Source organism: Trachypithecus francoisi, unplaced genomic scaffold (genome assembly GCF_009764315.1).
Source record: "Trachypithecus francoisi isolate TF-2019V2 unplaced genomic scaffold, Tfra_2.0 Lachesis_group20, whole genome shotgun sequence".
Lineage (NCBI taxonomy): Eukaryota > Metazoa > Chordata > Mammalia > Primates > Cercopithecidae > Trachypithecus > Trachypithecus francoisi.
The window spans coordinates 25148821-25172476 of NW_022681466.1; the positions used below are offsets into that span (position 1 = coordinate 25148821).

At 50.6% G+C, this 23656-nt stretch overlaps 1 protein-coding gene across 4 annotated transcripts; it reads left to right on the forward strand.

Annotated features, from left to right (window-relative positions):
* Window positions 1–68: 68 nt before the first annotated feature.
* On the forward strand, window positions 69–23552 carry MYCBPAP (MYCBP associated protein). 4 transcript variants are annotated; one of them, XM_033183473.1, is made up of 19 exons: window positions 69–449; window positions 8278–8405; window positions 9019–9178; window positions 9321–9424; window positions 10285–10468; window positions 10718–10833; window positions 11379–11526; window positions 12818–12933; window positions 13024–13139; window positions 13673–13781; window positions 14673–14862; window positions 15302–15489; window positions 16589–16735; window positions 17891–18277; window positions 19313–19434; window positions 20166–20281; window positions 20709–20839; window positions 21029–21202; window positions 23382–23552. In XM_033183473.1, the coding sequence occupies exons 1-19, from the start codon at window positions 179–181 to the stop codon at window positions 23481–23483; spliced, it is 3009 nt and encodes a 1002-aa protein (XP_033039364.1). In that variant the 5' UTR covers window positions 69–178; the 3' UTR covers window positions 23484–23552. The 4 variants fall into 4 exon arrangements, with proteins under 4 accessions (XP_033039364.1, XP_033039365.1, XP_033039366.1 ...); XM_033183474.1 differs by having other exon boundaries at window positions 21032–21202; XM_033183475.1 differs by having other exon boundaries at window positions 23302–23545.
* Window positions 23553–23656: the final 104 nt, after the last annotated feature.

Sequence of the window (23656 nt, forward strand, 5' to 3'; positions counted from 1 at the left end):
AGCCCTCGGCTCCCAGAACTCGCGGGGGTCCTCGCCCGGGTCCCCCGCCCCGCCCCGCCCGGCTGGTGACGTCACTACGCTCGTCGGCGCCGCCTGTGGCGTCACGGGTCGGGCCCGCGGGGCGTTCTAGGGGTCCTTCGCTCTTGGAGCCGCCGGCGGCGGGCGCGTGCGCGGCCCGATGAAGAAGGTGGTTTCCAAGCAGTCTCCGCCCAAGTTGATTGGTAGGTGCCCTCCCCGCGCAGGGCGCCGGTTGCTACGGACGCAGTGGCGGCCGCTGGCTGACGGGCGTGCGCGGGGTCGCCGCGAGTGCGGCGCAGCCTCGGTGTCTCGGGGCCGGGCAGTGCAGGGTCACGCTTACCGCCGGGACGGCACCATGAGGTCTCTAAAGAAGGATTCCCGCCTCAAAATAACTCCAGCCAGATTATTAGAGGCCGCAGAGAGCTTCAAAGGTTGGCGCTGTCTGTCTTGGGCGCTCAGGAGAACCCAACAGCGGAAGCGGTCCCTGGAATGAGTTCAGGACATGGGGGCCTGGAGGATGGGGATGGCACCAGGGGTGGAGGAAAGATCACGGGGAAGTGGGGTACTGGGGATAGGACCCTTAGGGATGTGGGGGGCAAGGCAGGAAGAACCCACAGCGCACTGGGCCTTGGGGATGGGGACATAGGAAGTGGGAGACTGACAGAGGGGCCTCAGCGACCACTGGCTGGGGAGATGGCCTTGCGCAGGCAGGGATACCTTTACCTCTAACCACATCTTAGGGTGGCATGCAGGAGGCAGGATCCCCAGACTGGATGAGGTGCAGAAGAGCCAGGAAAGAGTTTAAGGGTAGAAGGGCCAGGAATTGGGGTCCTTGGGAAGAGGAAAGAATGGAGTGGTGAAACCAGCCACCTTAATGGGGTTCTTCGGTAGAGGAGGGTTGATGGGGGGCAGGCGTCACTCAGGATTCCTGCTGGAAAAACCCAGAAGAAAAGCCTTGCTTGGCTAGTTCTGTTTTTGACTGCCTTTTCCTACCACGTGCCCTTTCCAGCTGGATGACACTTATCCAGCTCCTTTAGCCTGAAGAGAGTCGCTAGATATGACTGCTTCCTGGCCTCTACAGCTTCCTTCTGGTTACACCTGGGAGAGCCACAGGGCGTCTGATAGCGGACTGACTTCCACGGACATGTTCTCATTTGCAACCCACCCCCTTTTGATCTTTTTTTGCTGTTTCCATTTATTTATTTTTAAATTTCATTTTTAGCTCTTTTGTGTGTGTGTGTGTGTGTGTGTGGAAACAGGGCTTTTGCTGTGTTGTCCCAGCTAGTGTCAAATTCTTGGCCTCAAGCGATCCTCCTGTCTCAGCCTCACAGACTGCTGGGATTCCAGGCATGGACCACTGCGCCCAGCCTAGTTTTGTTTACTGAGAGCTGGTTTTGTGTGGTACTGTGACTCACCAGAAGCGTATCGGTATTAACTGTGTGACCCTGGTCCTCAAGAAACTCAGTCTAATGAATACCTGGAGGAGTAACCAGACAAAGGTAGAAATACAAATGCTGTGATGTAGGTGCCCATCGGGCTTCAGGGGGCTCAGAACACCTGAGCTAGACCAGGGATGGTTGTAGGGGGTCGTCTTCTGAAGAAGGTGATATCTATGGCAGACAGGAAAAAAAAAAAAAGAGAGGTTTGCTTCTCTAGGTCTAGGAAGCAGCATGAGTTTATGGAACTGTAAATGTGGGAACCAGAAGAGGCTGCACAGGTAGGTAGGGCAGGGGCCAGACCATGAAAGGGCTTTATGTACTAGGTCAGAAAGCCTGATGTGCTCTTGCAGGCCCTGGGGAGACCCAGCCTCAGAGTTGTGAAAGCTCAGTGTGAGGAGAGGGGATGCTCAGAAAACTAACAGGAGCTTAGTCGCTTTTCAGTATGGCTCTATGTTTCTTCATTTATAAAAGTCCAACGTTGAGCCGGGCATGGTGGAGCACATCTGCAGTCTCAGCTGCTCAGGAGGCTGTGGCAGGAGGATTGTTCCAGGCCAGGAGTTCATGATCACACCTGTGAATAGCTGACTGCATTCCAGACTGGGCAACACAGTGAGACCCCCATTATTTAAAAAAACAAAAGTCCAATGCTGTTTTATGACATTATATATATATGTATTTTGAGACAGGGCCTTGCTCTGTCACCCAGGATAGAGTGCGGTGGTACAATCATAGCTCACTATAGCCTTGAACTTCTGGACTCAAGCGATCCTCCTGCCTCAGCCTCCCAAGTAGCTGGTATTACAGGTGCACACCACCATGCCTAGCTAATTTTTTTTTTTTTGTAGAGAGAAGTTGCCCAGGCTGGTCTTGAACTCCTGGGCTCAAGCCTTGATCCTCCCACCTTGGCCTCCCAAAGTGCTGGGATTACAGGCATGAGCCACCATGCCTGGCCCATGACATACTTTTTACTAGTTGAGAGAGAGGGAATATCTGGTCCCCTTTCCCAAGGGCAGTCAAGGGCTTTCCTAGCTACTGCCTCCTGCTTACATAGTTTCTGGAAGATCTTAATCAGATTTGAACTGCTGTAAACAAATCAAGGAAAGATTTTTTACTGCATATTTATTTTTAATAAGCAGAAAATTCAGTTTGTTAATTAACCCTTGAGTTAAGAACATGCACTAGAGTGAGGAGGGGGAAAAAATGAAGTGGTTAGCATGCAAGATACCTTTTTAAAAATCTCTCAGGGCAGCCTCTAATGTTGTAGTGCAGTACTCTCCCCCAGCCCCCATATAAGGCAGCTAATGACCAAATGTAATCTTGTAACCTTGTGCGATGTTTCTCCAAAATCTCTGATTCTTAAGCAAAAAGGAAAGCAAAAACAGTGACTTAAACCTGTTTCTTGGGACCTGAGAGCCTTTCTGAGTCCCAGTACCCCGCCTTCCCGCCTTGTGCCCCCCTACCCCTGCTGTCTTGTTGCTAAGAAGCCAAGAACCCTCCCAGCAGTATCAGATTCCCCTCCCCAACGAATTAAAGCTCCGCCCTAGTAGGGACAGCCCCTCCATGGTTCCCCCAGCCCAACCCTAAGGTCAGAATTTCCCAAAGACTTTAATCAACGCTAAAACCGAATAATACTCAGATAAAACAAGAAGCAGAAAGAGTCCAGGTTTCGTTTCCCTCCATAGTTCCCCCTCTGCATCTCCCTTCCTATCCCCACCTGAGCACCTTGCTTCCAGCCCTCTGGTCCAGCTCCAGCAGAAACTGACTGATTACCCCATGCAAGCGGGGTGGTCTCTTTTACCCCTCACTGTCAGCATCAAGGGAGAAATGTCAGCTGGGTGGCTCACCAGGAGCCCTATAGCTTGGGATTCCAGACCAAAGAACCAGAGAGTGCTGGGCCTCTACAGGCTAAGTAGTCAGACATACCTCAACCCTGTGGAGTCTTCCTGCAGGTCCTAAAATGATCCCTGGGGCTCTTCCTTCCCTGGTCTTCCCAGCTTGCCTCTGCCTCTCCTGTCCATCTGGCTCTCCGCATCTGATGAATCATTCTGAAATGCGCCTGTCATCAACTCACTCCCCTGGACCAAAGATCAGATGCCTGAGCCATGCTTTACAAAGCTCTCATGCCCTGGTTTCCCTCTCATCCCCAACATCACCACCTTCCCAGCAAATTTTCTGTGTTGTGCCACTCACATGCCATGCTCAGCCCTGCCCCCTGGCATGCTTGGACTTTGACCTCACCTGGAGCATCTCGGTTTGCTGTTGTACCTGTACCTGCCTCTCCTTCGAGGCCTGCCTCAGCCTGTGGAGCCACCTCTGCTGCTGTTCCTCTGAACCCTTCTTCAGAGCCCTGAACTGTGTAATCTACATGGATCTGTTCCTTTTTTGATGTCTAACCAAACCTATTGCCTGTACTGCAAATGTAGGAACTCCTCTACTATGTTATGATTGGTGTGTATTCGCGTGTTACATTTTTCAGTACCTCAAGAGAAGGAGCCATATCTTAACCTTTTATACTATCTTTGTAGTTTATAGCACATAGAAGAGGCTTGGTAAACAGTCCCTAGGAGCAATTTAAGATATATATATCCCTGGGCACAGTGGCTCATGCCTGTAATCCCAGCACTTTGGGAGGCTGAGGCGAGCACATCACCTGAGGTCAGGAGTTTGAGACCAGCCTGGCCAACATGGTGAAAATCTGTCTCTACTAAACATACAGAAAATAGTTGGGTGGTCGGGTGCGGTGGCTCATGCCTGTAATCTCAGCACTCTGGGAGGTTGAGGCAGGTGGATCACCTGAGGTCAGGGGTTTGAGACCAGCCTGGCCAACATAGTGAAACCCTGTCTCTACTAAACATACAGAAAATAGTTGGGCGGCCGGGCACGGTGGCTCATGCCTGTAATCCCAGCACTCTGGGAGGTTGAGGCAGGTGGATCACCTGAGGTCAGGAGTTCGAGACCAGCCTAGTCAACATGGTGAAACCCAGCCTCTACTAAAAATACAAAAAATTAGCCGGGCATGGTGGTGCATGCCTGTAATCCCAGCTACTTGGGAGGCTGAGGCAGGAGAATCACTTGAACCTGGGAGGTGGAAATTGCAGTGAGCTGAGATCACGCCATTGTACTCTAGCCTGGGCAACAAGAGCGAAACTCCATCTCAAAAAAAAAAAAAAAAAGCTGGGCATGGTGGTGCATACCTGTATTCCCAGCTACTTGGGAGGCTGAGGCAGGAGAATCACTTGAGCCTGGGAGGCAGAGGTTGCAGTGAGCCGAGATCGCACCAGTGAGCTGAGATCACGCCACTGCACTCCAGCCTGTGGGACAGAGTGAGACTCCATCTCAAGGAAAAAAAAAATGTATATATCATTTTAATGAATATTTTATTAACTAGAACATACCGCTCCCTGACCCTATGCAGTAACAGAGCGTTTATTGGACTACATTAAAGATAACTTTCTCAGAATAACCTTAGACCAGAGTTTTACTATTTCAATCTAAATCAAACATGAAAGATTGGCTTCTCTATCACTGAAGGGATGCGAGCTTTGGCCCCCAAAAATCTTCAGCAGTGTTGAAAGTTTCTGTTGACATGTGGTAATTGTGTACCCACCAGTAAAAAACACACATCTGGAGATGTTTAATCACTTGGAAAGATGTCAACCCAGTCAAGGTTATGGATAGAGGAAGCAAATGTCCTAGAAAATACAGATAATACCAAAATATTTACAAAAGCAGACCTTCAACTGATCTCAGTTCTCATAGGCTGCCACCCACTTTGGTGAGTTTGTGTAGAAGGGAGAGGGGAGGTAGAAATCAAAGCCCAAGGCTGCATCTCCACACTTGGCGGCAGATGACACTGGAACTCGGGGTTCAGCTGTCAGCCGCGCATGTGTGTTTGTGTGCACAGAGCCATGCATTTAACAGACAGATATTCCTGAACCTTTGCTGACCCCATTACAGAAACAGACTGTGGATGATAGGCCGAATTTATTATTTTTTTCTAACAGAAAAAAAAATTTTTAAGGATAGGTTCGCCTGTGTTGCCCAGGCTGGTTTTGAACTCCTGGCCTCAAGCAGTCCTCCCATCTCGGCCTCCCAAAGTGTTGGGATTACAAGCGTGAGCCACTACACCTGGCCAGCAGGCTGAATTTAGAACTATGTTTGGAATGATTTTGGTGTGAGTTTTTTTGGCCACCAACTCTATGGAAATTTCCTTTAAAAAAGTTTGATTTTATTAACCAAAACACCTGCCTTGATGTTTTAGTGATACTGCCTCTTAAAGATTATGGTGCTGTGAGAAGCAGTGGATAAAACCAAATTTTGTTTTAAACTCCCTAAAGGCAGAACTTAGGTTTTCTTTTGATTGTTTTATGTAGGGCCTTATATCAAACCGTTCTGAACCAGAGGGAAAATGACAGGGTTGACCAGCCAGAGAAATGAGATGTGTTTGAACCTGTTAAGCCACCTCTGTGAAAGGAAGGCAGGGAGTGTGTCCTCATTGGAAAGTGACCTGTGACCCCCTTCTGCCCCAGATGTTGTCAATGTCATGCTCTGGCTGCCACAACAGACTCTTAAATACATTCATACGCTCATCTTGGTCTTGCAGGATTTTTTGTTTTGTTTTCTTAGAGACAGGGTCTTGTTCTATCACCCAGGCTGGAGTGCAGTGGCACAGTCTTGGCTCACTGCAGCCTTGACCTTCTGGGCTCAGGCTGTCCTTCGCCTCAGCCTCCCAAGTGGTTGGGACTACAGGCATGTACTACCATGCCTGGGTAATTTTTGTATTTTCTTTATAGAGCCCAGACTGGTCTTGAACTCCTGGGCTCAAGTGATCTGCCTGCCTTGGCCTCCCAAGATCTTGCAACTCTTAATCCATTCTTTGGCATGCTATATTGCCCATGGGGTAAGCCTTCACATGGCTCACTGAGCTCTGCACGATATGGCTGCTGCTGCTCTCTCTGAGCTCTGCCTCTTCCCTCCCACCTCACCACACTCCAGCTGTTTAAAAACACATGCTTTGAGTTCCAGGGATGTGCTTCATTCTCTTGCCTCTATGCCTCTTTATGTGATTTTCTTTGGAATGCCTGTTCCCCAGGGCCCTTTCCTTTCTCCAGCTTCTTTCTTCAGCTCTGTTTAAACATCCCTTCCTTAGGAAGCCCTCCCTGACCCCCCCACCTCCCACACCCGCCGACTCTGGGCTGGGTATTCCTCCCCACCATGTTCCTGTAGTTACTCTGGTTCAGTCTGTTTCACGGTCTTGTTTCCCACTGGGCATGTGCTCTTTAAAGACAAGCTCTGACATATATCCCCAGAACCTAGCACAGTGCCTGGCACGTAGAAGCTGCTTAAACAATCTTTTTTATTTTTTATTTTTGAGACGGAGTCTCGCTCTGTTGTCCAGGCTGGAGTGCAGTGGCCAGATCTCAGCTCACTGGAAGCTCTGCCTCCCAGGTTTTCGCCATTCTCCTGCCTCAGTCTCCCAAGTAGCTGGGACTACAGGCGCCCACCACCTCACCCGACTAGTTTTTTGTATTTTTAGTAGAGACAGGGTTTCACCGTGTTAGCCAGGATGGGCTCGATCTCCTGACCTCGTGATCCGCCCGTCTCGGCCTCCCAAAGTGCTGGGATTACAGGCTTGAGCCACCGCGCCTGGTCAACAATCTTTATTAAATGAAATAGTATGCAATAAATGGCCAGTGGTGAATGTTCTGCCTCCCCCACAGAGATGATGCATTTTAACCAGTGTCTTATGAAACCCAATGCCTTTACCCAGAAGCATGGATCAGTGCCAGCACTGGAGGACACTGGCAAAACATCTAGTTCAGTTGTTCCAAACCACTGTGCATCAGAATCACCTAGGGAGTTGAAAAAATTATAGCTCCCTAGGCCCTGGCTCCATGCAGTAGCCAGGAAGCTGTATTCATAAAACTCCTCCCAAGATTCTGAGGCAGACATTGGACTAATAGTTGGGAACCACTGATTTAGTCCAACTGACTCTTTGTACACATGGGAAGCCTGAGGCCTAGAGAGGTTAAGTGATGTGTGCCCAATACTGTCTAGCTTATAAATAGCATAACCTGAAATAGAACATCTTTTTTGCATATTAAAAATAATCTTTTTTGTACAGATGGAGTCTCAACTATGTTGCCCAGGCTAGTCTTGAACTCCTGGGCCCAAGCAATCCGCCTGCCTTGGCTTCTCAAAAGTGTTGTGATTCCAAGCTTGTACCACGGCACCCGAAATGAACATCTTTTTGTTTTGTTTTGTTTTTGAGACAGAGTCTCGCTCTCTTGCCCAGGTTGGAGTGCAGTAGCGCGATCTCAACTCACTGCAACCTCTACTTCCTGGGCTCAAGTGATTCTCCTGCCTCAGCCACCCGAGTAGCTGGGACTACAGGCATGGGTCTGGCTAATTTTTGTATTTTTAGTGGGGACAGGGTTTCACCATGTTGGCTGGCTGGTCTTGAACTCCTAGCCTCAAGTAATCCTCCTGTGTCAGCCTCCTAAAGTGCTGGGATTACAGGCATGAGCCACCATACCTGGCCTGAAATGAAACATCTTCTGATCTAAATTCTGGCTACAGAAGTCTTAGTCACTGTGGTGAGCCAGGGGCTGTGGGTAGGGGGACCCTCCAGAGGGAGCTCCTCTTGCCCCAGCAAAGTGCCGCCCAGGCCACCTTGGCAGCCTCTGCTATCTATCCAGCTGGTCAGCTCTGCACCGCCCCCCTCCATGGAGTCTAGTATATATTTATACTTTTGTATGTATATATTGACATATACAGAAGGAGCTCTTTAAGGACTTAATAACTTTCTGCTTCTCTTCAGAAAAGAAGCGGGCAAAGGGACCTGAACAACCCACACCCCCAATTCAGGAAGAGCCTGAACCTGTTAGCAATGTCCTACAAGGAGATGACATTCTTGCTTTGGCCATTAAGAAGGAAGACTTGAAGGAGGTGAGGATGAAGCCTAAGCTTCCCTTATCATAGAAACGTTTCCCTGCCAGCAGCCTGAGTGGTCTAGAACACCAGCCATGTCCACTGTCTTCCCACCATCTCCCTACTCATGGGGAGTGTCTAACTCCGTGGAAAAATCCACTGAACACAGATTCTTTTCACTTTACCACCTTAAGGAATTCACTGTGTTGTCTGTTGTAACATTTCTGAGATTCATATAGAACCACGGGGGAATGAGATGATGAGGTATCTTGCTCCTGTAGAGGTAGGTGCCATCATTCCCATTTCACAGAAGGGAGGATGAGTTTAAGGAGCAAAGGTACAGCTCTGGGTAAAGCTGCTAAACCCTAACCCCATGCTTCACTTGGGAGAGTCAGCCACCTCTCACCTGAACTATCTGGAGGCATAAGATGGTCTTTTTTTTCCCTCCAGGATATTACTAAGTCACATATCTGTTACACAGGCATTTCCTCAACAGAACATATGGGCAGAGCTGAAGAAACAGATCTGTCAGCCTTCAGGAACTCCACCCAGAACTAGAATGGAGGAGATGGGTGATGCTCTTCCTCCTTCCACCACAGGTGGAATTCTCCTTTGTTTTATTTCTTTTTAGCAACATATTCCTCGCCTTACTGAAAAGGAAGATAAACGCGTCATTACCCAGAAATTTATCATCCGTAAACTCAAACCCACGGATCCTAGGAGGAAGGTCTGCCACCTTGTAGCACGTCCTGCAAATCCTGATGCAGTCACAAAGCCTCTGGACTACTCTGGTACACCCAGTCTCAGCCCTGGCTTCACTGTCTTTCAACTCATGGGTCAACCTCAAGAGAAACCCAGTCTCCATCAGAAAGTTGCCCTCTTGAGAGTTGCCCACCCACAGCTTCTTTCCCCTTTCTTCTTTTATCCTCACAGGTCCCGGTGACAGCTTTGATGGCAGTGACCAGATCCTGCCCCACCACATCTTGGGGAGTCTCCAGGACTTTAAGAGAATTGCACTTGCTCGAGGGAACACCCGGGTTTGTTTGCACAGAACTACCCGGATGAGAGCAGTCACTGAAGTCATTTCGGTCTTCCACCTGACAGAGTCAAGCAGGGCTGGGGTTAAAGAGACAGTTTAGTCTCTAGGTTCCGAGTCTGAGTTGATAAGGGACCCTCTCCCAGAATAGTTAGCCACTTCAGTTGCAAGGCACAAAAGGCAGCTGAAGCTGGCTTCAGTGAAGTTGGGGATTTACTGTAAGGATTCCAGAGATTGCCTCATGGAACCCAAAGGTGGGAGTACCTGGGTCTGAGTAGACTGAACCCAGAAAGGCATCAGGACTCAGGGCCCACATGCCTCATTTCCTTCTGCTCTGTGCACTGTCTTGATTCTCCCTTCCCTGGAGACTGGCCTGCCCTCCTCACTCCACGTGGTGGAGGAAGGTGGCTTCCCACTGCTTCCTGGGCCATGGGAAGATTCTGTATCTTTTCAACCTTCCCATCATGCAGTGCTTCTCATGTCTCTTCCCCTTGCTTCTCTGGATCCAGGCTGACTCTGGTCAGGCGCTAAGGGGCCTGGGGCCATGTAAGAATGCTTCCATTTACACATGGGTGAAGGTGTCAATCAACGTCAGTTGTGAGGAGGACCAATAACACTAGAAGATGTTGACCCCAATCTTGAAACAGAAGTTAGCTTTCTGCGGGAGAGTGGACTGACAGCTGCTTTCAGGGCCCCCTGCTTCTGGGATTTATTTTCTGTCACTGGCTACCCTGGAGTCCTGAAGAGGAGGGATTCTCAGCACAGTGGGATAACAGCATGGGTTTAGGCCTCAGGAAATGTGTGCTCAGCCCCGCCAGAGCCTTCTCACTGCCCTCCACATGCCTATGTTGTACTTTTCAGCTGGCTGAGCTGATACCTACCTCACCCTGTCTGATGACCCTCATCTCTGCTAAAGGCGAGTCAAAGCAAAAAGCCCCCAAAGAAGAGAAGAGACCTCCCTGGGCCCCACCTCCTCAGCACAACTTTCTGAAAAACTGGCAGCGTAACATAGCCCTGCGGAAGAAGCAGCAGGAAGCCCTCAGTGGTGAGCAGAGCAGACAGGGCTCCCGCCCAGCCTCCATCTGGCGCAAGGCTCTGCTGGATTGTTTACTCTCCTCCAGAGCCTGGCCTCAGGCTGACCACATTTGTGCTGTTCACTCCCAAGAGCATCTCACTCTGAAGCTTCAGTGGGTCCTGAAATCAGCCCCATGAGGGAAGCTGTCCGATGCAGACTGCCAAGGCCCCTGTTTGTTCTGGTTTGGCAGAGCGGCTGCAGTCTTGCCTCTCTCTCTAGAACACCTAAAGAAGCCGATCAGTGAGCTGCTCATGCACACTGGGGAGACCTACAGACGGATCCAGGAGGAGCGGGAGCTCATTGACTGCACACTTCCAACGCGGCGTGATAAGAAAGTGAGGCCACCTGTCCTAAGTGCCCGGGGGGCAGGGGGTGGCAGAGAGGAGGGGGGTGGGGGGCAGGTGTCTGGACACAGGGATGCTGGTTTCAGGTGGCACAGCTGGGGAGAAAAAAACCTATCCATTGCAAAGCATCATTAAGCCCTCAAGGCCTTTACTAAATTCTATGATTAGTCAGTAAAGTTATTCAGCCTGTGGTGGCCACACGGGTAGCGAGTTATTAGAGTAGTCTTAGTGTTTGTCTCCTAGGAGCTTAGACTGAGTGGAGCCTACACCTAAGGAGAGAGGCTGAAGAGTCCCCCCTCTTTGGTAGACCAGTGCAGTACCTGTACCAACCCACACCATCTGGCTGGGGGCAGGTAAAGATGACAACAGGGTGTCCAGAAAACGTGGCAGTGGATGCTTCCGTTCTGCAATCATGGCAGCAGTGAATTCCCCAGAGGGAGCATCTGTAGCCTGTGGTGGTGCTTATCTTCCCACATCTCCACCAGCATCTGGCTGAGGTGTCCAGGTAATCTGACTCACCTTTCCTTCCTTGCCAGAGCTGGGAGAACAGTGGGTTCTGGAGTCGACTGGAATACTTGGGAGATGAGATGACAGGTCTGGTCATGACCAAGACAAAAACTCAGCGTGGCCTTATGGAGCCCATCACTCACATCGGGAAGCCCCACTCCATCCGGGTGGAGACAGGTGAGGCGCAGGGCTGTAAGCCAGCTGGCATCTTGTGCCTGGCCCAGAGGCAGGGTAGTGTGGCAGTGGCCAGCATGGCTCTACAGTGCGGCCCAGGGCCTGTTTCTCTGTGGCCTTAGGCAAGTCCCAGAGTCTTCCTGAAGTCTGGCTCCCTCTTCCTTTTCTTCAGTAAAACAGTGAGAGAGCTAGGAAACTGGCGTGCAGCCATAGAGCTGCCGTCCAGTGTGGAGCCTTGAGCTGCATGCCACCGGTGAGCACCTGGACCGTGGCTGCCCTGCACTGAGAAGTGCTGTCAACTGGACACTGGCTTCAGTGTGAAAACAATATATTCTATTAGTCATTTTTATATTGATTACATGTCAAAATGACAATATTTTTTATATACTGAGTTAAATAAACTATATTACTAAAATGAGGCTGGGCACAGTGGCTCACGCCTGTAATCCCAGCACTTTGGGAGGCTGAGGCAGATGGATCACTTGAGGTCAGAAGTTCAGAAACAGCCTGGCCGACATGGTGAAACCCCATCTCTACTAAAAATACAAAAATTAGCTGGGCATGGTGGTGCGCGCCTATAATCCCAGCTACTTGGGAGGCTGAGACAGGAGAATTACTTGAATCTGGGAGGTGGAGGTTGCAGTGAGCCAAGATCATGCCACTGCACTCCAGCCTGGGCAACAAGAGCAAAACTCTATCTCAAAAAATAAATAAATAAATAAATAAATAAATAAAATAAATAAACTATATTACTAAAATGAATCCCACTTGTTTCTTTTTTCCTTTTTCAGTGTGGTATCTAGGAAACTTTCAGTGACACATGTGGCTTGTGTTTGTGGTTTGCATCCTGTTTCTCTTGAGCATATCTGCTTTAGAGCCTGCCAGGCTGCCTGGGTTCAGGTCCCAGCCATGTCATATTAGTGAACCCCAGAGTGGTTGAACCCCTCTGGCCTTATCTGTAAAATATTCACAGAGTTGTGATAGGGCTAAATGAGATATGAAATGTATTAAGTTCTGACTCATTGTTAAGCACTCAATAAAAGGTAGCTGCTACTATCATTTTTATTATAATCCAAAAATTTGGCTATTTGGAAGCTAATTTTGCAGGAGTCTTGTGTAGGGCTGCTGAGGAGATATGGGACAGGAGAGCAGAGTCCAGCTGCTGCAGGGAAGCTGTATTTTTCATCCTTCCTAGAAATGGTGTTGGGATAGGCACTCTCAGAGCCCTTGAGAAGTGGGTGAGCAAGGGGGCATGGCAGCAGCCTGTGTTGAGGGTCCTTGGACCTCATGCTAGGATTACCAGCCCAGAGGGATGCTTCATACCGCTACACCTGGGATCGGAGTCTATTTCTGATCTACCGACGCAAGGAGCTGCAGAAAATCATGGCAGAGCTGGATTTCAGCCAGCAGGTTAGTATGGCCTCCATGCCCCAGTCAGAAGCCCCTTGGGGCAGTGCCTGTCTTCAGTCAGCTCTTCTAACCTTTCTCTGTCTCTCGGAGGATATTGATGGCCTGGAGGTGGTGGGCAAAGGGCAGCCCTTCTCAGCTGTTACTGTGGAAGACTACACAGTGTTTGAAAGAAGTCAGGGAAGCTCCTCTGAAGAGACAACATACTTGTGAGTGCAGCCTGAACCCGGGGGAGGGAGGCTGAAGAGTTCTCCAGCAACTACCAGTATGAAAGAGCAGGCTTCCCTCCCTGAGATCAGGGTGCCTCCAGCCTAGCTTCTCTCCAGTGGTTGCCACCCACTCCTTGAACCCATTCCAGCAGCTGTGCTGGCTTTCCTACTGCCACCTGCTCCTGTCCAACAACTAACTCCTAATGGGGCAGACATTCCCTTGCTGGTCAAGTGAGGGCTCTCTAGACCCTCCCACTGCTGTGCATCTTGAATGCCTCTGGCATGGAGAGTCTGTGTATTTCTGCGTACCATGAATAGCTCTGGCAGGAGGGCTTGAAGAGTCTGTGTGTTTCTAAGAACCTCCCACCTAGAGCAATGGGTCAGGAGGAAGCTGCACAGGAGTGGAGTTGATCATACTCCATTGCAGGGTGGAGCTGGTTGTGTTTCTAGGCTTCCTGGTGACCATTTCTGCGGGGTTCCACATGGCATGACTGGCAGCCTAAGAGAAAATAAGTCACTGGCTTTTCTTTCAGAGGCGCATTGGCCAGTTCCTCTGATGTCCCCATGCCTATTCTCGGCCCTTCTCTTCTGTTCTGTGGGAAGCCAGCTTGCTGGATCAGAGGCAGTAATCCACAGGACAAGGTAAAACTGCCTCCACCGCACCTGCTGGGAGGGCCTCCCTTGGGGGTGCAGCCCCGAGGTGTCTGTGGCAGTTACCAGCAGCCTGCACAGTCTCCTGTTTGGGTTTTTATCTGGTCGTGCATTCAGCACATCTGAAAATGGTGACAGCAACACTAACTTGAGCAAGAATAAAATCACAAGGCTGCAGACTGTCATAAGCCACTTGGGGCTTATACCTAGCCCCCAAGCATGTAAACAAGCAAACTCTCTCAAGGAGGTATGGCTCTAAGAAGGTTCTAAAATATTCTTCAGATGCTGAGGAATAGAAATGTTCATTGGGTATAAAATATATTTTATCTGACCAGGCGTGGAGGTTCACGCCTGTAATCCCAGCACTTTGGGAGGCTGACGTGGCTGGATCACCTGACATCAGGAGTTCAAGACCAGCCCTGGCCAACATGGTGAAAACCTATCTCTACACTAAAAATACAAAATAGCAGGGCGTGGTGGTGGACACCTGTAATCCCTGCTACTTGGAAAGCTGAGGCAGGAGAATCGCTTGAACCCGGGAGGCCGGGTTGTAGTGAACTGAGATCACACCATTGCACTCCAACCTGGGTGACGAGAGCAAAACTCTGTCTCAAAAAAAACCTTATATATAAATATATATATATATATTATATATAATTATATTTATATATATATTATCTTCTCTTCTTACTGTTGAGGGTAACCTCAGAGACAACCACATTGGAGTAGGATACCACTCTGTGTGACAGTGGGCAAGCCCTGGAGGCCTGGGACACGAGACTTGCAGTGCTAAAGCCAGAAAAGTTCTGGGCAGACCAGATGAGTTGTTCACTCTAGGCCAGGGTCTCCAAAAAAGACATTTCTTGTCCCTCCTCCTTCCAGAGGCAGGTCGGGATTGCTGTTCACTTGACCTTTGAAATCCTGGAAGGCGAGAAAACCTCCTCAGAACTGACTGTGGTCAATAATGGCACCGTGGCCATTTGGTATGACTGGCGACGGCAGCACCAACCGGATACTTTCCAAGACCTGAAGAAAAACAGGATGCAGCGATTTTACTTTAACAGCCGGGAAGGTACTTGGGCGAAGCCACCCTACACGCTGGCTCCTGTCTGGGGCTGGTTTTATCCTCGTGATACATCAAAATTTAGTTATGGCCCAGCTCCTGTAAGTTTGAGTCCCTCTCATTCCTTCCGTGAAATGTGTGGCCTGACTATTCATGTCTGTTGAGGAACTTGAGAACCCGGGGAGGTGAGCCACCTGGGAGCAGAAACGTTCTAGGGGCTCAGTTATCTAGATGCACAGGCCTGGAGCTAGGATGGCCAGCTGTCTCCATTTGCCTGGGACTTTAGCACTCAAAATCCCCCTTTCCAGGAAACCTCTCAGCCCTGGGCAAACTGGGATGGTTGGCCAGTCACCTGGCCTGGGGCTCAGTTAACTGCATGTAGGAGCATACAGGTCTGGGGCTCAGCCAGCTCCTGCATGTTGGAAACCTCAGTCTCTGTCCCTCTCAGGTGTGATTCTGCCTGGAGAAACTAAAACCTTTACCTTCTTCTTCAAGTCTTTGACTGCTGGGATCTTCAGGGAATGTTGGGAGTTTCGAACCCATCCTACTCTATTAGGAGGTGCTGTGCTGCAAGTCAATCTCCATGCAGTCTCCCTGACCCAGGATGTTTTTGAGGATGAGAGGAAAGTACTGGAGGTAAGGGACCCAGGACCATGGCCGCGGTGGGCATCAGGTAGGGTATCCTGCTATTCTTCCTGGCAGTGCCTGCAGGGATGGTATTTCTCCCAGCCTAAAAGGAGAATTGAATTTTTAGCAAACAGGTAACTACTTTTGCTCCATGAACACTTCCCAGGGCTTGTGATGTAAAAGATGGGTGCGCTGGCTAGGCAGGTGAGGAGCAGCTTGCAGCAATGCCATGCATGGCCCCACTGAGTTAGAAAGAAATTAGACTGAGCCTAAGAGGCAGACTGTGTAAAGTACAAACAATGCATGGCCCTATGCACTGGTCTACGTTTTGTCCATCGCTGTCTAGTACTATACAGTGGAGTTGCGTTTAACCGACAAGACTTCAAAACTAGTGATAATAATTAATAAATAGCAGGGTGAGTCTGCCCACCGTCCCACTCAATCAGCTGACAACTCTGGAGTGAGTGTGAGGTGGGAACTGGGAATCTGTCCCCCCGAATCAGTTTCACAGTGTGGCCATTTGAGCCGTGCATCCTGGGATTTGGTAGAAAGCTGTGCTTTTTTATTTTTTGTGGCCCCCAGTCACAAGGCCGGCTCCTTCAGCTGGAGCTCAGCCTGTGGTGATCAGAGGTCATTTTGACAATGTCATGCTTGCTTTACTCACTGACTATAGCACTCATGTCTCACACAAGGTGCCCCTCCCCTATGTTTCTGTGACACTGACTGAAGCCTGATGAAGGTTCACCACCATCCTCAGAAGCACCCCCACTGTGTGCCCCACCCCTTCTTCCTAATCTGGTGACATGCTAACTGTGTGATCACCAGGCCCCAGGCAGCAGCAGCCTTCCCTGGAACTGGCCCTCCTCTGGATCCTTTTCATCCATTTTTAGGGAACAAGGATGTCTGGAGAGATTCAGAGGCTTTCGGGTCTTAGAACAGGCGTGTGTGTGTGTGAGAGAGAGAGAGAAAGAGAGAGATAGAAAGAGAGAGCCAATGCCAAGAACTCAGACCCTAGGAAGGCACAAAGTCCTGGGGGCTCCAACTTCCTGAAGGATGCATGGGTTTTGAGAGCCTGGGCTGCCATCCTCTGCTACCTTCCCATTTGCAGAGCAAACTGACGGCCCATGAGGCAGTCACCATCGTTCACGAAGTGCTGCAGGAAGTGCTGATGGGGGTCTTGACCCCGGAGCGCACACCATCACCTGTGGATGCCTATCTCACCAAGGAAGACTTGTTCCGGCACAGGAATCCTCAGGTAAGGCCCAGTACCAGTACCAGCCTCTGTCCCATCATGTGTGCCCTGAGTCAAGGGTCCCCAACCCCCAGGTCGCACAGCAGCAGGTGAGCAGTGGGTCAGCCAGCATTACCGCCTGAGCTCTGCCTCCTGTCAGATCAGCAGTGGCATTAGATTCTCATAGGAGCGCGAATCTTATTGTAAACCGCACATGCAAGTGATCGAGGTTACACACTCCTTATGAGAATCTAACTAATGCCTGATGATCTGAGGTGGAACAGTTTCATCCTGAAACCATTCCCCCACTGCCTGCCATCCGTGGAAAAATTGTCTTCCATGAAACCAGTCCCTGGTGCCAAAAACCAGTCCCTGGTTGCGACTACTGCCCTAGGTGAGAGTAATAGCAAACTCTTTTATGTGTCAAACTCTGATCTGCACATCTTCCATGAATATCTCACCTCTTCTCACAGCAGTCCTATGAGATGGGTACTACTTATTTTTATTTATTTATTTTTTAGAAATAGCATGTCACTCTGTCACACTCCAGGCCAGAGTACAGTGTCCCATTCATAGCTCACTGTGACCTCAAACTCCCCAGCTCAGGTGATCCTCCCACCTCAGCCTCCTGAGTAGCTAGGACTACAGGCATGCATCACCATGCTCAGCTAAATTTCTCTATTTTTTTTTTTTTTTTTTTGGTAGAGATAGGATCTCTCTGTGTCACATAGGCCAGTCTTGAACTCCTGGGTTCAAGTGATCCTCCTACCCTGGCCTCCCAAAGCACTGGGATTGCAGGCTTGAGCCATTGTGCCTGGCCCTGGTACTGTTTATATCCTCATTTACATTGAGGAAACTGAGGCCCAGAAAGATGAAGTGATTTGCCCAGGGTAATTTTGCTAATAAGTGGATTCCTGGTGAGAATGGAGCTTCACAACTCCTTCATTCAAACCCAGGCTTCCTTGGAAGCCCAAATGCAAAAAAAAGCTTCAACTTGGAGGTTCCCAGGTTGAAAAGGAAGTAGGGGGCCCCTTTGGCTGCAGCCCTCCTGCTGGCTTCCTCCCTGCCTCCTCCATCAGTGCTCTCAGGGGAACGGGAAGAAGCCAGGGCCAGCTGGCATGGGCTCCGGTGCCTGCACCCCAGCCTCTCCCTCACAAGCCTTCCCATCTTCTGCTGCAGCTGCATTACGAGCACCAAGTGGTGCAAAGCCTGCATGAACTGTGGCGCCAGTACATGACCCTGCCCCCCAAGGCTGAGGAGGCCAGGCCAGGGGACAAGGAGCACGTCAGCCCCATAGCCACAGAGAAGGCCTCTGTGAATGCCGAGCTTTTACCGTGCTTTAAGAGCCCCACTTCTGAACCTCAAGTGCCCCAGCCTGAGAACGAGGCCCTCAGGGAATCCGGGTCCCAGAAGGCCAGAGTGGGAACCAAGAGTCCTCAGCAGAAGAGCATCATGGAGGAGATCCTGGTGGAGGAAAGCCCAGATGTGGACAACGCCAAGAGCCCCTGGGAGCCGGATGGCCTTCCCCTGCTGGAGTGGAATCTCTGCTTGGAGGATTTCAGAAAGGTGCTTCCAAGACCCTGGAAGGCGTTGGTAGAGAATAGTCCTGCCTTGAACCAACAAAGGAGGCCCCAGCAGCCCCTTTTGCTCCATGGGCAAAGAAACAAAATCTGAGAGCCCAGAGAAAGTGATCTCTTGGGTCGGTCGGTCTATCTATCTATCTATCTATCTATCTATCTATCTATCTATCTTTGAGATGAAGTTTTGCTCTTGTTGCCCAGACTGGAGTGCAGTGGCACGATCTCAACTCACTGCAACCTCCACCTCCCAGGTTCAAGCGATTCTCCTGCCTCAGCCTTCCAAGTAGCTGAGATTACTGGCATGCGCCACCACACCTGGCTAAATTTTTTTTGGTGGAGTCTTGCTATGTTGCCCAGGCTGGAGTGTAGTGGTGCAATTTTGGCTCACTGCAACCTCTGCCTCCCGGGTTCAAGTGACTCTCCTGCCTCAGCCTCCCCAAGCAGCTGGGACTACAGGCATGCACCACCACATCCAGCTAATTTTTGTATTTTTCGTAGAGATGGGGTTTTGCTATGTTGGCCAGGCTGGTCTCAAACTCCTGACCTCATGATCCACCCACCTTGGCCTCCCAAAGTGCTGACGTTACAGGCGTGAGCCACCATGCCAGGCCAATTTTGTATTTTTAGTAGAGACAGGGTTTCACCATGTTGGTCAGGCTGGTCTCGAACTCCTGACCTCAGGTGATCCACCCATGTCAGCCCCCCAAAGTGCTGGGATTACAGGTGTGAGCCACCGTGCCCAGCCGGGTTACCTAGTTTTGTCTGGGGTGCCCATGCTTCTATGTTCCAGGAGGGGGGCCCACTCTCTGACCCTGGCAAATCTTGGAGAAGGGGTTCATAGGTACAGATTTCTGAGGGGGGTCCCTGGCTCCCACCAAAGGCACCCAGACAGCTCTCCATGGCTACATCCCCTCCTGGTTTCTGGTCCCCTGCCACCCATCCCCACATCACCATGCCCTTCACTAGAGGACACAGAGAGCCTTGGTGTCCTGGTGCAGAATGGTGCCCATGACCCTGCCAGGCAGTGATGGTGCTCCCTGATGAGAACCAGAGAGAGGATGCGCTGATGAGGCTCAACAAAGCAGCCCTGGAGCTGTGCCAGAAGCCAAGGCCATTGCAGTCCAACCTCCTGCACCAGATGTGGTAGGTGCCCTGCCAGGAGAGCCGCCCCATCTCCTTCCCTTTGTGGCATCTGCAGGGGTCTTGGGACTCCAGGGGTCTGAGTTTCCCTTGAGCTCAGGTTGCTAGAGCATGCGGCAAACATTCCATGTTCTGGAACCCCGCAGTGCCTGCTGCTCACTGGAGAGCAGTCACAGCAGATCAAACACCTTAACTTTTTTTTCTTCCTGCTTTTTCCTTTTTCCTTCTCAATGAGCAGAGGAATGAAAAAGGAGAAGCCAGAGGGCAGAAAGAAGGGTGGGGGCAGATTCCATTAAAAGCTTCACTTCTCTGCTGTCACCCTCCCCAGTGCCTGTTTGGAACTTGCTGGTATAGGCGTGGGGTCCTTTTCAAGGCCCTCAGGACAAGCCCCAGGAGCCTATGCTGGAAGTCTCATGCAAGGTTCAGCCCCTCCAGTGGGACTGGGCCCAAGTCTGGCCCTGGCCCCAAGCCCTTTGAAGTAGGACTAAATTCATACAGGCCTCCTAACCCTAGTCCTGGGCCATGTTTTTTCTTGGTTGCCACCCAAGGCAAGCCAGAACCCCCTCCAAGCACTTGCCCTGGTGGGGAACAGTGAGGATGCTGGCTGCTCAGGCGTGTGGCATTTCCACAGCAGTTCCTGGCACCAGGGTCTTTGAAGGGAGGGACCCAAGCCTCTGCAGGTTCAAGGATAAATGAGGAGTGATGGCATTTCTCCACTATGTCTTGCCCTGTAGTTTGCAGCTGTGGCGAGATGTGATTGACAGCCTGGTGGGCCATTCCCTATGGCTGAGGTCTCTGCTGGGCCTGCCTGAGAAGGAGACCATCTATTTGAATGTGCCTGAAGAGCAAGGTCAGATCTTGTGCAACCAACCACACCTCTGCATAGCCCTCCTCATCTCTCTGAATGGACAGGCAGCAGTGCCTGGGCCAGTCATACTCCTATGGTGGAAGCTCTGCTAGGTTGAGCCCATGGAGTAAGCCCCTTACCCCCTTCTATCAGCTGCCAGGATGTGGTACCCAGAAGCTACCTTAGTGACCAGCTTGGTTTAGTAATCTCAGCAAAGTTAAATGACTTATCCATGGTCGTTCATGGGAGCATGGCAGAGCCGGGACCAGAACACAGGCACCACAGTCCTGTTTCATGAAGTCACGCGCCTACCAGGGCTCAAGGCTATTGCCCTTTGCTTTTCCACCTCCCCTCAAGCCTCCTCACGTGCCTGCAGCATCCACTAGGCTGCTGGGGGCCTGTCACATTTTCTTCCACCTACCTCCCTTAGATCAAAAATCACCTCCCATCATGGAAGTGAAGGTACCTGTGGGGAAAGTTGGGAAGGAGGAGCGGAAAGGAGCAGCCCAGGAAAAGAAGCAACTGGGGATCAAAGACAAAGAAGACAAGAAAGGAGCCAAGGTACTCGGGAAGGAGTCATGCTGGGGCATGGTCTGGGCCAGGTGGGGCTGGGGAGGGGATTGGAGGGGCTGCAGAGGTGTGGGCTGTGGAGGTGGGCATGTGCCCAGGCTCTCCCAGTGAGCTACTGTTGAGGACATCCGGGGCCTACCTCTGGTGCTCCTGAAGGCTGTGTGTGTCTCCCTCTTCCAGCAGGACCGTCCCAACAGCAAGAAGCACAGGGCAAAGGACGACAAGAAAGTCATAAAATCTACAAGTCGGGACAGGTTTTCCTTGGAAGACCCTATCCCTGACATCAACCTCCCTTCTCAAGAACCCATAGACCCCCTGGTCATGGAGAAATACACCCAGAGGCTGCACAGCGAGGTGAAGGGAAGCACCCAGCAGCCATTCCCCTGCCTCCCACCTGCCTCATTCATTCCGTTCAGTCTGCAAACAATAAGTGCCCACTCCATCATGGTGGAAGCATAGCTGCTTCAGGAAGGGCATCCTCGTGTGTGAGACAGGCCTCATGAATAAGGAATGTGCCTAGCATGTTAGGTGATGAGCACGATGCGACAGAAGATAGACCAGGCAGGGAATGGAGGCACAGAGGCCTCAGTGAGGAGGTGACAACCCACAAAGACTTGAAGGGAGGGGAAGGGAGGCCAAATGGACGTCCAGTGAAGAGTGCTTTAGGCAGGGGGAGCAACTGCCACAGGAGGGAGGGGCCAGCAGGGACAGGGTGGTAGATGGGGAACAGGTCATAGAGGTGAGGGATGGTTTGCAGGCTATTGTGAAGACTTGGGATTTTTTGGAGTGGAAATGAGAAGTCATGCAAGGTTTTGAAGAGCAACGCGATAGGGTCTGATAGGCTTTAGAAGATGGCTCTGGCTGCCCTTTGGAGAACAGACTCTAGGGGAACAGAGAGGAAGGAAGCCCTTCTCTTTATGCTGCTTCTCCTTACTCCCCGTTAGGTGCATCCTGGCAGACGTGTTCCTTGGGAGAACACCATGTAGGGTGCATTCCCATCAATTGTAAGGTTTTTGAAGGACTAGAGAGACTTCATCCTAATCCGTTCTTAAGTAGCAGGTCCTTAGAGATTCACCCAGGTTTTCCGTTTTGTTTTTTTGTTACTGCTGTTGTTTGTTTTGGAGGGGAGGTCCACAAAGCCATTTTCAATATGTCAGTATGTCTAATGGCCACGCCTTGTCTTCTTCTAAGGTGGATACCTGGGGAGCTGGGATTACATCATGTATTGTGTTCACACTCTGGATCTCATTTGATCAAAAGTTCCCTTTGCCACTGGTGATATCACTAAGATACCTGATGGTTGATGGGGTCTAGAAAGTAATTAAAGGGCTCTGAGGACCCACAGGGGTTGACCCTTCCATGGCTCTTTGATATTAAGAATCAACTAGCAGACCAGGTGCAGTGGCTCATGCCTGTAATCCTAGCACTTTGGGAGGCCAAGGTGGGCAGAATGCCTGAGCTCAGGAGTTTGAGAGCAGCCCGGGCAACATGGTGAGATCCCGTTTCTACTAAAAATACAAAAAATTAGCCAGGCATGACACTCACCTATAGTCCCAGCTACTTGGGTGACTGAGGCACAAGAATCGCTTGAACCCGGGAAGTGGAGGTTGCAGTGAGCTGAGATCATGCCATTTCACTCCAGCCTGGGTGACAGAGCGAGACTCTTATCTCCAAAAAAAAAAAAAAAAAAGAAAGAAAGAATCAATTTGCTGGCCAGGCACCAGTGGCTTACACCTGTAATCCTAGCACTTTGGGAGGCTGAGGCAGGTGGATTGCTTGAGCCCGGGAGTTCGACATCAGCCTAGACAACACAGGGAGACCCCATCTCTACAGAAAAAAAAAAAAAAAAAAGAATCAACTTGCCTGGGCTTGTATGATCCAACCCCATTGGAGGGCTCAGTCCCAGAGACCTTTCAGTGTGTGGATCTGTTATCATACAGGAAGGAAAATTGGCATCCAGGAGACCAGAGTAGAACTGGGACTGAGCCCAGGCCTACCCCAAACAGCTAAATGGGCACTGCTCCATGGGATCCCTGGAGTTCCCCTTTAACAACCTGGCTCCAGTGCCTCCATATGTCAAAGGTACCGGCGCAGGGCCACCTCCCCAGATTGGTTTCAAAAATAAAACTGCAAAAGCAGGTGGATTGCTTGAGCCCAGGAGTTCAAGACTAGCCCGGGCAATGTGGTGAAACCCCATCTCTAAAAAAAAATAGAAAAAAAGTAGCCAGGTGTGGTGGTGCACACCTGTAGTCCCAGTTACTTGGGAGGCTGAGGTGGGAGAATCACCTGAGCCAGGGAAGTCAAGGCTTGCAGTGAGCCATGATCACACCACTGGACTTCAGCCCGGGTGACAGAGAGATCCTGTCTTAAAAAGCAAAACCAAAAATTATTTTGCAAGAACTTTGAACTTGTGAAATTCTTTCACAAACAACTAGTTTCTTTCCCCTCTCTAGCTATTCTCCCACAGCACAATTGATATATAGGTGCTTCCCACAGAGGAAACCGTGCCTGTGATGTTGTCCTGTTCTTCCAGGTCCATGGGCTGCTGGACACCCTGGTGACCGACCTGATGGTCCTGGCTGATGAGCTCAGCCCCATAAAGACTGTCGAGGAGCCTTTGCATCTCTGCAGGTGACTCTTGGGCCCAAGCAACCTTCTGGAAAATGGGTTAATAAATAATAAAGAACCTTCAAGTTTCTACTACTTCTGTGTGCCTCTGTGTCTTACATGATGGATCTTGGCTAGGTCAGCTCCTGGTCCAGGTCTTCCCATGTCCCATCTGCCCTCAGATCCCCTCCTGCCAGCTGC